The sequence below is a fragment of the Microtus ochrogaster genome, chromosome 5, assembly GCF_000317375.1.
Source record: "Microtus ochrogaster isolate Prairie Vole_2 chromosome 5, MicOch1.0, whole genome shotgun sequence".
Taxonomy (NCBI): domain Eukaryota; kingdom Metazoa; phylum Chordata; class Mammalia; order Rodentia; family Cricetidae; genus Microtus; species Microtus ochrogaster.
The window spans coordinates 59,744,067-59,759,407 of NC_022012.1; the positions used below are offsets into that span (position 1 = coordinate 59,744,067).

The 15,341-nt window shown below is 40.7% G+C and overlaps 1 protein-coding gene across 2 annotated transcripts in view; it reads left to right on the forward strand.

The window, feature by feature from the left end:
* The window catches only part of Filip1 (filamin A interacting protein 1), a 152,493-nt gene extending 137,152 nt beyond the window's left edge, over positions 1-15,341 (forward strand). The window contains exons 6-7 of one of the 2 annotated variants that reach the window (XM_013346424.2): positions 330-387; positions 11,322-15,341. In XM_013346424.2, the coding sequence (XP_013201878.1) occupies positions 330-387; positions 11,322-11,362 (99 nt within the window). In that variant the 3' untranslated portion in view covers positions 11,363-15,341. Of the gene's footprint in view, positions 1-329; positions 1,154-11,321 lie in introns of those variants that run through there. The other variant, XM_005347572.3, reaches the window with a different exon arrangement.

Consider the following 15,341-nt stretch of genomic DNA (forward strand, 5'->3'; position numbering starts at 1 on the left):
GGAAGGACAGTGGCATACCTCTAAGAACTAGGTTGTGAGGTCATCTTAGGAAGGACAGTGGCATACCTCTAAGAACTAGGTTGTGAGGTCATCTTGCATAGGGCTGGGAAAGGTGAAGAAGGAAGGGTTGAGAGGGAAATTCCGCATAGATGTCTCAAGAAAGGGAAAAGGGAAGGATTCAGAGCAGGTTAGAAGCCAACTCCAACTCTTTTAGTCCTTTTCCCTGGCATGGGATTGTTGCGGATGCTCCCTGGCGGCAGGAATATGCTAAGGGGAATAACCGGGGAAACTCACCAACATATCCCTTCTGTCTGTGTTTTCTCTTCCAGTCAGGACAAGATGGGTCATCTCAGCGGCCTACACCCACCCGCATTCCTATGTCAAAAGGTATGAAAGCTGGAAAATCACTAGTAGCAGCCCCAGGAGCAGGAAATCTGACCAAATTCCAGCCTCGAGCTGAGACTCAGTCTATGAAAATAGAGCTGAAGAGACCGGCAGCCAGCAGCACTACCTCTCTTGGAGGGGGGGAGGGCTGAGGGCAGTGGCTAAGGGGGTATGTTGCCAGACCGCTGCCGCTGTTGTGGAAGCAAACCTTCCTTCATTTGTGCCAACCTTTTCTATGTACGGCTAATTTAAGTTTTAAGGATTTTGTTTATAAAATAATCCCCTAATGGCTGTGCGTTTTTTCCTATGTTGTGCATCTGTTTTAATGCAGGGAAGTAGAACTGAGAAGCAGAATTGCTGTTTGCTGAATGTTTTGTTGAGAACGCTGGTCCTGAGACAGGGTCTGGCCCGAGTTTAGTTTTACTTCTAGCGTGTGGCCCCATCGAATGTCGCTCATCAGTTAAGAAGCCCTCAATGTCTGCACAAGTGAGGCTTAGGGGCCACGTTACGTGCTGCTGAAGGCTGGCTCCTAAATTTTCTAATTGTAAGCCAAGTTTCACAGACTTACTTCTGCAATTTTTTTTCAAAAAAAAAACTATTTTGAAATAAGAGAGAGTTTAACAATTGTCATTGTACACTACCAAATCTTGAGTTTGATATATGTGATGTAAGGGAAAAATTCAACGCTATCACAGGGCCTCTAAAATATGGAAAAGCAGAACCTCCTAGTATGACTTCAGGGAACAATTTGAACATGAAATAAAATGGAGACAACTGTGGAATCTGAAAAAGAGAGTTTGATTTATTTGTGTGTTCGTGTGTATTCCAAAAGTGGTGGCCACCTCAAGCCGCTCCCAGCATTTCATAGACAATAGCGCTGTGCCATTAGGACCAGAGTTAGGGCCCTGTTTAAGTGTGCAGTTGGTGGACATTGTAGAGCAGTAGAATAAAGCTGCCAAGTGGCCCTGTAAAGCTCCACAGAAATGGTGACAAGCTAAAAACAGTCCAATGCAAATTTAGACACTTTCCAGCCAAGGAAAAATTGACATCATCCCTTAATTGAATTCAGTATTTTCCTCAGTTAAGTGTGGACTCTGTTTGCAGATGTAGATAGAACAGATCGTGATTTGGGGTGTGCATGTGTGTGTATGTGTGTGTGTGTGCGTGTGCTGTTGGTACGTGTGGTGTGGGGAAGTACTTTATTCTTACTGTCAGTTTTACTCGTGCTTGAATCATTTTCTTTAGTGTTTGAGCATGTTCTAATAAGCATGGGGCAGAGTGTAAATGGAGAATGCCATGTGTCTGTGAGATTAACCTTGAAAAAGTGCTTCTGTGCTTCACGCTCCCGTAACCACCAAAGGACTTCAGGCTGGTAAACTACAGCTTAGCGCACCATCCTCTCATGCAGGCCATAGTTTTGCCCAAACTATGAGCCCCATAGGTGAAATTTACAAATTTACAGTAGAGTTACTGATGTACATTTTTGTTTCTGAATTCTTAAATTTCCAAAATCATCCGGGACAGCACACACTTTTGGTATTTGAGCAAGGCAAATAGGAAAAGGAATAGGTGTGCTCCGTTTTCAGACTGTGAGTCAGTGTTTCATGGCCAAGTGCTTCTCTGCATTCCTTTCTGTACCAGGCACCTTACACCATGCAGAACATGGCTTGAACTGTATGTGTGACGGTGGGTGTGGCCGCCTCCAATTATCTATACACACTTTAGGCAAATCTGTCACCAGCTGTTCATTGGCTCTCAGAGTATCCATTAAAATAAGTTTAGCAACCATGCTAACAGCAATCCAGAATGCTGGGTCCGGAAGGTTAAAGAGAGATAGAGATTAGCTAAGATGTACGATCTTAGCTAATTTGCTAGTTAGAATACTAACTTGTGTTCCTTACTGACTTTCTGCACTCTAATCAATGGACATCCAACCCTTCTAAAGACAAGGACATTCTTTGTTTTACTAGTGCCTACCTTGTGTTTGTGAAGGGTTCACTGTCACTACTCTACGAATAAGCCGCTCAAGCAAGGACAGTGTCAACTGCTGTGTTCCTTTGGACTCTGCCTGACCTTCTTTAAGTGGCTTACAATCTCAGTGTGTATTGCTGATCTCGCTTTCACTTGCCCACACCATGGTTACATCACTTCCTCCTGGATGTTCATATCACCCTGGGAGCGTGCTCAGAAAGGCTAACCAGTGAATTTACAGGATGTTTACGTATGTAGATCCGGCATAGAGCCATGTACAAAGTCCAACCGCTAAGAAAACTTGGCAGAACAATACACAGCCACTTCAGAAATGACAAAAAGTTACCGCCAGGAAAGTTCCTCTTTGCAGTTTTAGAACCAACTGTATATTTATTGGACAGCTTTGTTTTAAATCACACATTGGAAGTGGAATACACAGGGGATAGGAAATGGAGGATTAAATGTAGCCTGATTCCATCTTCCACGGGTCAATGGTTTTTTTTTTTTTTAATATGCTGCTTAATGAGCTTTTGTAGGAGAGAATGGGCTAACAGTTTAGACTCTTTTCTCTGTTGTGAATCCTACTGTAGGCTAAAATAAAAGCAGTCTCACAACGGCTGACTTGTATCACTGCTGCTCGGGTCCTGCAGTGAGAATGTCTTAAGAGGTAGGGAGCATGTCATTTCCACAGAGTTCACTGTGATAATGCTTTCTAGGGGGTGTGCTGGTACGACCCACACAGCTAAAGAGGAGACCCAGGTCTTCCACACCTGTGAGTCAACTGAACATATTGAGGATGTCCATGACGGTGACAACCTGCCACACATGGTCCCGGAAATGCTCTGACATTGCTGCAGCATGTCTGTTATATCAATGTTACGAGTGTCATCTCTAGGTCATTTGCTTAAACAGGGCCACTGGCCTCCTGTCATATTGGCAGGAGGGCAGGTTGATGTGTAGCCTTTGGGTGTCTCGAGATGCTACTGTATTCATCAAGGGTGTCAGCAGATCCTGTACTTGGTTGTTTTCAAGAATGAAATGAAGACCCAACATTGAGTTGTAGCATAGGGGATGCATAATTTCAGTGATGAAATGTATCCTGGAGTGCAAAATGCAGAGAAGACTTGAACTTCTCATCCTTCCGTGCAGAGCAAAATCATAGGACTAGAGATGGGAAGAGGACATGGGGCTGTTGAGATGGTTCTGTGCTGGTCTAACACTGTAACGTCCTAGCTTTTATCTGAAGCAATGAAAGAAGGGATATATGTGTGTCCAAGGCTTAAGAACAGAGAGAGAGGGACAAAGAGGTTCCCTTTCTCTTCCCCTCCCCCTTTCCATAAGTGCTCTACCCCTGTGCTACACTCTTAGCCTCAGATTCTAATTTTAGATGTCATTTCTTTTTTTTTTTAATTATGTATACAATGTTCTGTCTGTGTGTATGCCTGCAGAGGGCACCAGACCCCATTACAGATGGTTGTGAGCCACCATGTGGTTGCTGGGAATTGAACTCAGGACCTTTGGAAGAACAGGCAACGCTCTTAACCACTGAGCCATCTCTCCAGCCCCTATCTGTCATTTCTATGCAGGCAATAGATACACTGCAGAACCTTCCAGTGCAGCACACCCTTCCCTTCATCTGTGCAGGCTTCCGCAGCTCCTGCTGGCTCCGTCCACACCCACCTAAACTATTGACAGGACAGTTCATGTGTCCTGCCTCCACTCTCGCACTGCAAATTTGTCCTTAGCATTTAATATTTTAATTTTTTTAGAGACACAGTTGTTAGCCACATGCATGGGTGTGGGTAAATGCATGTGAGTGCAGGTGCCCTGCAGAGGCCAGAGATGTTGGAGCTCCGGGAGGTGGAGTTAGCAGCTGTGAGCTATCTGGGCATATTGACCTCCAGCCCTCTGCAAGAGCGGTGCAGAATGGGGTGCATGCTCTCGGTGCTGTGTGGGAGGTGCGGGGTGCGTGCTCTGGGCTGCTCTGCCAGCCTCAGCCTTTCCTTTATAAAAAACAATCCACGCACATTGTTAAAATATCAGCCAATGGTAGAAGATAACAAAAATAGTTGTTCCTTACTTTTTCCCACTGACCCAAGGTTTTCCTTGGGGACCACTTCTCCGGTTCTTACCCATTTGTCCAAACATTAGTTTCCATATTTATATAATGTCCTTGTACTCCAGTCTCTTAGTTCTAGATTTTAAATATCTTATGTCTTCCTATTATTGTTTTGGTGGTGAACATTTAGGTGTCTTTTTATCCTTTTTATCCATCCTTTCAACATGAATATTTATTTATTTATTTACTTACTTACTTACTTATCCTTTTGGTTTTGTTTTGTTTGTTTTTGTTTTTTGAGACAGGATTCCTGTGTGGCCCTGACTGTCCTGGAACTAGTTCTGTAGACCAGGCTGGCCTTGAACTCACCAAGATCCACCTGCCTCTGCCTCCCCAAATGCTGGGATTAAAGGTGTGTGCTACACCACCGCCTGGCTCATGTCACATATTTTTGATATAGTAATTAAATTTTCTAAGTGTTTGTAAAATGTGCGCAGAGGAAACTTGAATATGCTTCCCTGCTGAGCCAAGCTGTGCACAAGGAGTGTACTCTCTTCCTCTTGACACTTCTGCCAAGGAATAATTACTTTATTCCGTTTGATCTTTCATCTGTTTGGTTTCCTATGTATCTGTTTTAGTTTTCCCGAACACTCTATTTGGTATGCCCAACACCGATCAGTAAATTTTCCAACACTTAAACACAGCAGTTTTCTATTTCCTCCCCAGAGGCCTTCCTGTGCCGCGCTATGCTCCTTCAAACTGGACTGGTTGTCCTCCAAGACTGCTGCCCAGCTGTTGTCCTTTGGCCTGAACTGAATCCAGACTCCTCTCCTGTCCCCTCCCTTCCCTCCTCTCCCCTCCTCTCCTCTTCCCTCTCCTCCTCTCCCCTCCTTTCCTCTCTCCTCCTCTCCCTTCTTCTCCCTTCCCCTTCCTTTCCTCTTCCTGAGGATGGATGCCTCAGAGGGTGGACTTTCTCTTCAGATTCATGAAGGACAATCCTCATTTTATAAACCAAACTCCCCCCCTGTCAAGCAGGGTTCGGCTTTAGGATACACACTAGAGAGTCTCTCCAGAAAGAGGGAGCTGATGAACAGTGCATGCGATACTAAGAAGGCTGAAAATCACGAGATTTACAGTAGCACTTTTTTCCTGTCACCAAAGCTCTGTGTGTCCTTTGGCAAATCACCTTACTGTGGCTTGTGGTTTAGCATTTTGCTAGATAATTCTGGAATCCTTTTGCAATAATATGATTACTGCACTGTATGCAGCAAGCCGCTTGCAAGAACCTGCTTTACTCCCCTGACAACTAATGATTATTTTCTAATTGGGGCTCTCTCTATTTTTTTGTGTTCTGAATTTGTGATGGACAGAGCTGCAGTCACAGAGGTAGTAGGGGCTGATTCAAATCTTACAGTTAAAGCTGACAATGGTCTTTACAATTTAATGTAAACAATTCATTCTTGCATGTATAGGTGTTTCATCTGCATGTGTGACTGTGCACTGTGCATGTACCTGGTGCCTACGACAGTCAACAAGGGCATCAGATCCCTGGGAAATTAAGTTGCACGTGGTTATGAGCCACCATGTGGTTGCTAGAAAGTGGTTGTAAGGAAGTGAATTCCCGGTAGTGGCGCACGCCTTTAATCCCAGCACTCGGGAGGCAGAGGCAGGCGGATCTCTGGGAGTTTGAGGCCAGCCTGGTCTACAAGAGCTAGTTCCGGGACAGGCACCAAAGCTACAGAGAAACCCTGTCTCGAAAAACCAAAAAAAAAAAAAAAAAAAAAAGGAAGTGAATTTCCCCCCCCCTGCTCCCCCGCCCACCCCAATTTTTTGTTTGTTTGGTTTGGTTTTTTTGAGACAGGTTATCTCATTGGAACCTGCTGCTCACTGATAAGGCTTGAACATCCAAGATCTAGTCACCTGTCTCTACCTCTCCAGTGAGGAACTATAAGCAAATCATCATACTCAGCATTTGGTCTGAGTTCCAGGGGCCAATTTCAGGTCCTCATGTTTGTATAACAAGAAGATTATGAACTGAGCTGTCTCCCCAATCCCAAGTTTTAAATGTATTTGGGGATCATATGTATGTGTACCACGTGCATGCAGGAGACTGCAAAAGTCAGAAGAATACCCGATTCCCGAGAACTAAAGTCATCGGTGGTTAAGAGCCACTATGTGGGTGCTGGGAATTCAACCCAGGTCTTCTACAAGAACAGTTAGCACTCTTAACCACTGAGCCATCGCTCCAGCACCCCTAGTCTAACAGTTCTAGATTTAAAGATAGGTTTGAACATTTAGTCTGTGTGCCGGAAAGAGTAGAACCTGGGCATCACGGGCTCAAAATTGACATATTTTCCCCATCAGTTAGCTTTTATTTATAGATAATATTATATTTGAGGGAAGCAATTCAAATTTGTTTGTTCTGGGAATAGCATTCAACGGTAGAGGTAAGGATTGACTTGCTTGAAAAATAAGTCATTAGTAATAATTGTTGGTGGCTCCTATAACCTAGAGAGAGGATGGGCTTATCTGAGCTGATGGTGGAGCAAGAGCTGATTTTTGAAAGGAATTAAATGAAGGGTTCAATGATTATGAAACCCCAAGGGAGATTATATCATCTGGTTCAAAAGTTTTCCGGAACAAATGACAGAACTGATTATCGGAAGTATTTTTAATTAGCTGAGCTCAATCCAAAAGAAGGAGTAGAAGCTCAAGCCAACAGAGGAAGTTTATTGAACTTCCTATTTAAAACAGATGTTTTATCAGGATTTCTGAATGTGATAATAGGATTGTATCCCAATGTAGTTTAAGGAACTCGGGAATGCACAAAACCCAGCAATATCTAGCTATTCTCCTTTCTAGATGTTATATAGGATATTTGTAGGTCATTTCAAATTTACCCAGAGAGCAGGGAGTTCAAAGTTGAGCTTTGAAAGCTTGCAAAGAGGAAGAAGTAAGCTGGTGTGGGTCCTCCACAGAGTCCCTGCTAGAGAGGGAGTCATGGAATGGGGAGGCAGGCTGTAGGGCAGCCAGGTGGGCAGCAGCCACAAGGAAATGTTCGCTTTAAGTTAAGGTTACATTTTCTATGAACAAAGCCATCCTCCTCCCTAGATGCAAAGCCCTGAGGTGCCACCATGCTTTGTCTGAGCTGTGTGAGCTTAGAGGTTAGCTATTAGGCTCGTTTGGTTGAATTTACCAGAGCAGACCTTTTAAAATGCAGAGCTCAAGAGTCCTTTGTAGATATTTTGGCTGAGTAAATATGCACACATTGCACGGGAGGGAGCTAGAAGCGGATTTCCAACTTGCTGTTAGGTTGTCCCACTCCATCGCTCAAGGGAATGTTCCTTTAATTTCTCCCCAAGTCCTATCCCATTCGTGCGGCTTTGGAATGCAAGTCAATGCTCCTTGAATTTCTCCCCAAATTCTATCCCATTCATATGGCTTTAAAAGTTCTGTGATACCACTCACAAAAGTAAGATCAGAAACCAAGCAAAATTGGAACCGATGACGTTTAATTTACTTTGCATGGAACTTGTCTAACGGCTAGTGTAAAAAAATAATGGCTTAGTGCTGTCTCACAGCAACATCAGAATAGCAAATAGTGTGTTTACTATGTTGCCCAAAGTTTCTTAAGGAGAAAACTGCACGATAACGAGTGAAAGAAATGGAAATTTTTAGATTTTGGTAAATTCTTGTCAAAAATATATAAAATCCAGTGTCCTCTATATGTATATGATATTCACAATTTAAAGATTTTTTTTTTATTTCAATTAGAAAAAAAAGAGAAAATTATGTTGACCAGTGTCTGGGTATCGGAAACTCCCAAGTTCAAGTGTTTTTGATATTTTGAGTTTGCCAATAAGTGGTAATTAACTATGATTATTTGTCTTTACTGTTTATTAAATACTTTACAAATTACAAGTGTCACACACACACGTGTGTGTGTGTGTGTGTGTGTGTGTGTATCACAAAGATCTCTATATAGAAATAGAAACTTATTGCAGAGTTGTACCTGGTCATAATAACCTCTACGATCTTCTTAGAGGCCCCAGGGTCTGACACTTGGGCTCTTTTCTGGGATACAAGGAAAGTCTAGCAGGAGGTGCCAAGTTTGTTACCATCATCAACAACAAACATTTAAACAAGAGTTATGTGTTTGTTTATTCCTCTACCTCTTCCTGGTGTGTGTGTGTGTGTGTGTGTGTGTGTGTGTGTGTGTGTGTGTGTGTGCCATATAACTTGGAAAGAGGATAATTTACAGGAGTCCATTCTCTCTCCCATGTGGGTCTTGGGGACCAAACCCAAGCCATCTCACTGAGCAATCTTGCTGGCCTCTCAACAAATACAAAAACAAAAAACATAAAACAAAAAATGACTATTTATTGAAACACTTCAAAACCTTATGCTGTACAATATTTATTTCTCACAATTTCAGGTGTTGGATGAGTCATTCTTACTTGAGTTCATTTGAGCTTTGGGGAAAACAGAGCATAAGCAATTACAGATATTAGACATCTTTTATTATGAAGGTAAAATTTATATATAACAACCTGTTGTTTGGTAAACAAGTTTTTCTGACAGTCTATTATAAACACACACATTTACACATTTGTTGCTAGTTTGCTAATTTAAGTGTACCAATGAAGCCAAGGAGTGAGACCATGATGTTGTTTCTTCTGTGTAAACCCTCGGCCAACCCTTCACCAAATATGAATTCTGAAGTCATTTCTGTGTGGATTGTACAATGCCAGAATTAAGAGAAGGTGGCTCTATGAATGAAGAGCCTTGCACACTAAGAAAGGTGTAAAAGCTGAAAATATTAGCCGTGCAGGGGACCTTACTGTGATTTCTGGTACCTTTATTCTTTATCCTGGATGAGAACAGGCATTCCAAGTCCCATCCACACTAAGAATGGTGGATTCCTCTCTGACATTTGTTTCTGAGTCCTTAAGGAAGGAAATGGGAAGATGCATTGTGACGTAGTTCCTTTGAAGATTCCTTGATGCATACTACATAATTTTTTAAAAAGTAATGAATATGAAATAGTACTTTAATCTTAGATGATGATACCTACATAATATCTTGTAAGTGCTTTTACTTTTCTGGCTTGAAGATGGATCCATTTTTCGAGTGTTAAAAAGTGTTTTACGTCTAGACAAAACTGCACACACATACATATATATATATATGTATATGCATTTGTATATATAGTTTTTAAAGCTGTGCAAAGCCTTCAAATGTCTTAAGTATAAGACACTTATGTTCTTCATCTAAACTTCATTTAAACCCAAATTCAAGCCGAGAGGCCGAGAAAGGGAATAAAAATATCTCCATCTAGTGGCCTCCAGTAGGTAGTTAATGAAACCTGAATCCAAAAGCATTTTCTGTGGAGGGTCACCCACCACCGTTAGCAGGAACCTACAGGTTTATGATGTAATGCAGCTTAGTTAATGTTCACTTCAATATTAACTACCAGAGTAAAGTTATAAAAGTGTGCATTTAGAATTGAACATAGGTGGAAATGCTAGTTCTTTCTCTTGGGGGAGCAGGGTAGGTTGTCGTGGAATGAGCTCAGCGCCTTCCACATGCTAGGCAAGCATGCCGCAGTTGAGCAACACTGCAGCTGCTCCCTTCACGTTCCTGGAAAATCCTGATGGAAGTTTCTGCACTTACATCATTGCTGTAGGTTGCAAAGAGGTCAGGGTTTAAGGTGGAGCAATTTTCTTGCTTTTCTTTCTTCTGCTTCGCATAAGCTCAGTGACTACAGGGCTGTGTCTTCTCATCAAGGCAGCTCCATGCCTACTACAGTGTCCCACCTCAGTACATAGTTTCAAAAGGGCCGAATGAAAACTGTCATGATACAAGTTTATGAGGCCATGAAGGCTAGTATAGAAGGAAAGCCAATCAAACAATGTGATATTAAATGTTTGCAATGTGGCTGGACTGTTTTGTTTACCGAGTCAGCTTTGAAATTTATTATAAGACTGAATCAGGGGGCAGGCAGGATGGCTCAGTGGGTGAAGGCACATACTGCTGATCCCGAGCTCCATCCCCAGGATCCACGTAGAGTAAGGAGAGAGCCAATGCCTGCAAATCCATCCACTGACCACTACACCCACCTACTCCTACATACACAACATAAAGGAATATAAAAAAATTGTTTTCAAAAATCGTGAATGAATTTATGGGGCCAGTGAGGAGGCTCAGTGAGAAGGGAGGTCTGCTGGCAAGTCTGACAACCTGGGTTTAGTTCCTGGGACCTGCATGGTGAAGGGAGGCAGCCAAGTCTGCAAGTTCTTCTGTGATCTCCGCAGGTGTGCTGCGATGCATGCATATCTACACAACAAACACTCGCTCAATAAATAATGTATTTAGCTGAAAAGAGTACATGTAGATATAAAAGCATTAGTTATGCCAAACCAGTAGTCAGAGAGCAAATTGTTTCTTGACTTCTTTGGAACATGAAGGGACTATGTCCTTATTAACAGTCCAATCCACATGCATTGAAAAAATAAGTTAAAGATGTGTGGACACTGTTCAGAGCAGAGAGTGTTCAGCTGGGAGAACAGTTGCACAGCAAGTCTTTTCCCACCATGCGACTTGCATATCGTAATTAATATATTCATGTTTAGTTCTTTCATTAAGATCAACCTACCATTATTAGTATATTAGACAGGGTTCTTAAAGAGCTTTAAAATTATTTTGGAAGTAAAACACACATGCAAGTATAAAGAAGTTCTCCCAAATAGCAAAGTCTGCAGAGCTGTTGATACTGGCCTCATGTACATGTTTTTGTTTTGCCGTGTTAACATTTACAGTCTTTTATTGAAATGGTATGGTACTGGTCTTCATATCAACTGCCGACTTGGGTTTAACTGAAAATGTGTTGTCTTTTTTCTCTTTATAGAGAGCATCATCATTCACCAGTTGCGAATGAGCTCCCGATGAGATTACCACGCAGCCCTCAGTCATCTCCGAGGCTCTCCATGCTACTGACGCTGGCTGGAAACACCTAATGACTTCCAGTGATTTTTTTTTTTATTTGAGGATACAATTTATCAGTTAAAAGCCACATCCTGGATGATTATGAACACATGTAGCAAAAGCAATTGAAGCTTTGTGCCAAAGGAAGTTTTCTTCTCTTTACAGGGCTTTCAGGCCTGTGGGCACATGCTGTATAATTTATTTTTATAATACATTTTGTCATGTGATATCTTTCCCTAAATTGTTTCTTTTCTCATAGTCTATGGCACATATACTTGTAGATTACACTGTCAGTGCTTCGAAGTATTGATATGTATCAAGGTTAACGTATCATTTTCTTTTTAGTACTTCGTTTATTTTTAATGAAAAGAAGCGCAATACTGTTTCCCTGGGCGACTTTAAGGTAACACCTAGAAACAGTAGACTCGGAGTTTTACTAATCACGTGACCGTATGGTCCTGACTGTGGCTCGTCACTGAAACCGACGTTCTGACTTAGGAGTCTCAAAACCAATTTGTGTCTTCTCCTCTGTGTTCTGTGTGGGAAACAAACAGCTTTGACTGGCCGTTCAATTTTATTTCTATTTGCATTATTTAATTATGTGTACAAAACAGTGGCTGTGACATCAACTTGTTTCCCACATATTATTCCCACCCCATGAAATCTTGGAAATAAAAACTGACCTAGAAAATGTCAACTTTTTATTAAAAAAAGATAGGGAGACCCAAATGTACATAATCGTTTCCCATTGGTTTTGGTTGACTTTCATAACTCCGTGAAGGTCTAAGAACAACTCCTCCTCTTGCCTCTTCCTTCTCCTTCTTCTATTCTTCTTGGTACAGGTCCTTGTTATTTATCCCTAGTTGGCCTAAACTTGGCTGTGTAGGCCAGGCTGGTCTTGAACTCAAGGGATCTGCCTGTCTGTGCCTCTCACAAGTGCTGGGACTAAAGACGTGCCATCATACCTAGCTAAGAACAGAGTTTTAAGGGATGAAAAGCCCAAACTATATCACTCAAGTCTCAATGTCAGAACTGCTGTTGAATTTAGGTTTATGTGAAAATGTGAAGTCTACTTGAACCTCTAGTTTAGGAAGAAAAAAAATACTGTAGAGGGAGTGGGAATATTTCCAACAAGATTTTTAAAACAACTTTAAAGATCAGAGTTGACTCTTAAGTTTCTAAATGCTACCTTAGTGTGACTGAAGAGCCACTATGCGGTAAGTAAAATCACCCGGATAAAGTGCTGTAGGCTCAGCACTATGGTCCACAAGCTGTCCCCGTGCCAGACACAGGCTCTGGAAGGGAAACACAGTGTTACATTTCTTCCCTCGTGTAACCTAGAAGGTTTGAATATAATCTGAAGGGTTGACAAATCATAGTCAACACACACTGTAAACTAAAGAACTATACTTTCTAAAAATTATTCTTGCTTTTTAAAAAGTAAGATAAAGTGCTCTGTTTGGCTTACCTGAGCTTGAATGACTATGGAGGTCTCACATAACCTTCTGTGGTTTTGAGTACTGATCCAGAAGCCTGGAGTACACGTGTGTGAAGATCTCTTAAAGCGTTGTTAAGTTTTATTACAATGCTAAAATGTAATGATATTTTCAATCACAAAACAGTTTTTATTTTATTTAGGTTGTTGTTGTTTTTCCAGACAGGGAAGGCTTCTTTGTATAGCTCTAGCTATCCTGAACTTACTCTGTAGACCAGGCTGGCCTCGAACTCACAGAGATCTGCCTAACTCTGTCTCCTGAGTATTGGGATTAAAGGTGTGTGTCACCACTGCCCAGCTTTATTTAGTATTTTTATATTGACAGGGAGGTAAAGTATTTAGGTGGCACAGTTGCCTGAAGCTTAATTATTTGCTTTAAATTAAAACATTACTAAGATGTGTATTTGGATCTGATGGGTTTTTTTTCCCCACCAGAGTTGTAATTAATTTTGGTATTTGTAAAGATAGTGAAGATTATATTGGAACCAGTCATCTGGGTAGACGCTGAGACTTTTTCTGATTACCTTACAATAAATGTCTTTGGCTAAACATGAATGACAGATAAGTAAAATGAAACCATTAATTTTTTAAAAAATAGAATACGACCAAGATCACAATCACATCTTACCAACCTTGTCTACTTGTAAGCTGCCTTCACAGAAAATTCTGGCACTAACTTAGATTACATCATATAACTCCAATTTCTTTTACTGTAAATATGTCATCAACTTGAATGAGACTAATTTTTGGATAGAATAATTTGGATGTTTCCTGAAGTATAATCAGTATTTCTAGTTCAAGATACCATTGAACTAATGAATTTGTTTTATTCTTGATTTGTTTTTGTTTTGTTTTCAAGACAGGGTCTCCCTACGTAGCCCTGGTTGGTCTGGAACTCGCTATGTAGAACTCACAGAGATCTGTCTCTCTCTGTTTCCTGAGTGCTAGGAATAAAAGTGTCCAGTACAAAGCCCAGCCTTTACACTTGTGTTTTGAGACAGGATTTCACTATTTAGAACAGGCTGTCCTCAAAAACTATGTAGCTGAAGATAGGCTTGAATTCGATCCTCCTGCCTCAGTCACCTGAGCGTTAGGATTACAAGGATAAGTCACAATGCTGGCTATACCTTTCCTCTTGATAACAGTTTCTGTGTATTTGATTTTGGTTTTCATTGTATCTTCTACATTTTTTCAAGAGTTCATGAAGCACTGAGCTTGATGAAGACAATGGATAGAGTGTATGCACAGGATGCTGGTGCCCAGACTGTACATGCAATATGAATCTGCTGACTCCTAAGACAGCCATTAAGAAATTGTGATGTGGGATATCTAGTTTAAGCACCAACAGCAGCACAGACACCACTGCAGGAATGCAGAGCTTGTAAACGTCAGGGCAAAGCAGGAGGAAATGGCTTATTAGGCGTGTGATGTTTTTATCCAATGCCACGGGTGAACTTTCCCAGAAATGCAGAAAAAAAAAACATAGCAGAAGCTGAGTATGTTCATGAACTGTTTGAGCATGTTCATGAACTGTTTGAGCATATTCATAAATTGTTTGAGCATATTCATAAATTGTTTGAGCATGTTCATGAACTGTTTGAGCATATTCATAAATTGTTTGAGCATGTTCATGAACTGTTTGAGCAACACATCTAAAAATGACAGAAATGCAAAATGAAACTTAAAATCATACTTGGTACCTGAGGCTCACACCCTCTTACCTTTGCTACTAAACCAATTCTAAAAAGAACAATTGGAAGGAAAAGAATAAAAACATCTGCAATAAAATATAAAAATTAGAAGTTCTTTGACAATCCGTATTTGTTTTTTAAATTTTTCAGAATTTATTTCCTAACTACATAATAATTGTGTTGTCTACGGAAAATAAAGTTTCACAAACTTGGGAGAGGTATGTTTGTGGATGCCATGGTAGATACTGGCATTTTCTCCTTTTTTTTTTTGTTTTTGGTTCAAGTTATTTGGGGGAATTTCATCTTATCATCTAATATATTTTGTTACTTTGCCACTGCAAATTTGAATTTTTAATCTAATTTTTAAAAAAGAATATGAAGTATTTGTTTCTCCAGTATAATAAATGTATAATGTGATCAGTCAGTCTTAGAATTCTTCAGATTTTAATGGAGCTTTCAAAAGCAAGAGTATATTTTGGAGGGATTTTATTAATATATTCTATTTTCCTATCATTCTTCATTTTGCCTCCTTTAAGCAATATTAAGTACATAAGTTTATTATTTCACACTGAAGCCATATGACTTTACGTATTCATCTTTTATGTGAATGTAATACCCTGTTTTCAGGTCTTCATAGGTGATTGGATTACAATGAAGACATTCTGTGTTACTTTTACAATCAAATACATTCATGGAAATCTCACCAGCGTATGAAAAAATGATAATGAATGAAAAGGATTGTGCAATATACTTTTAC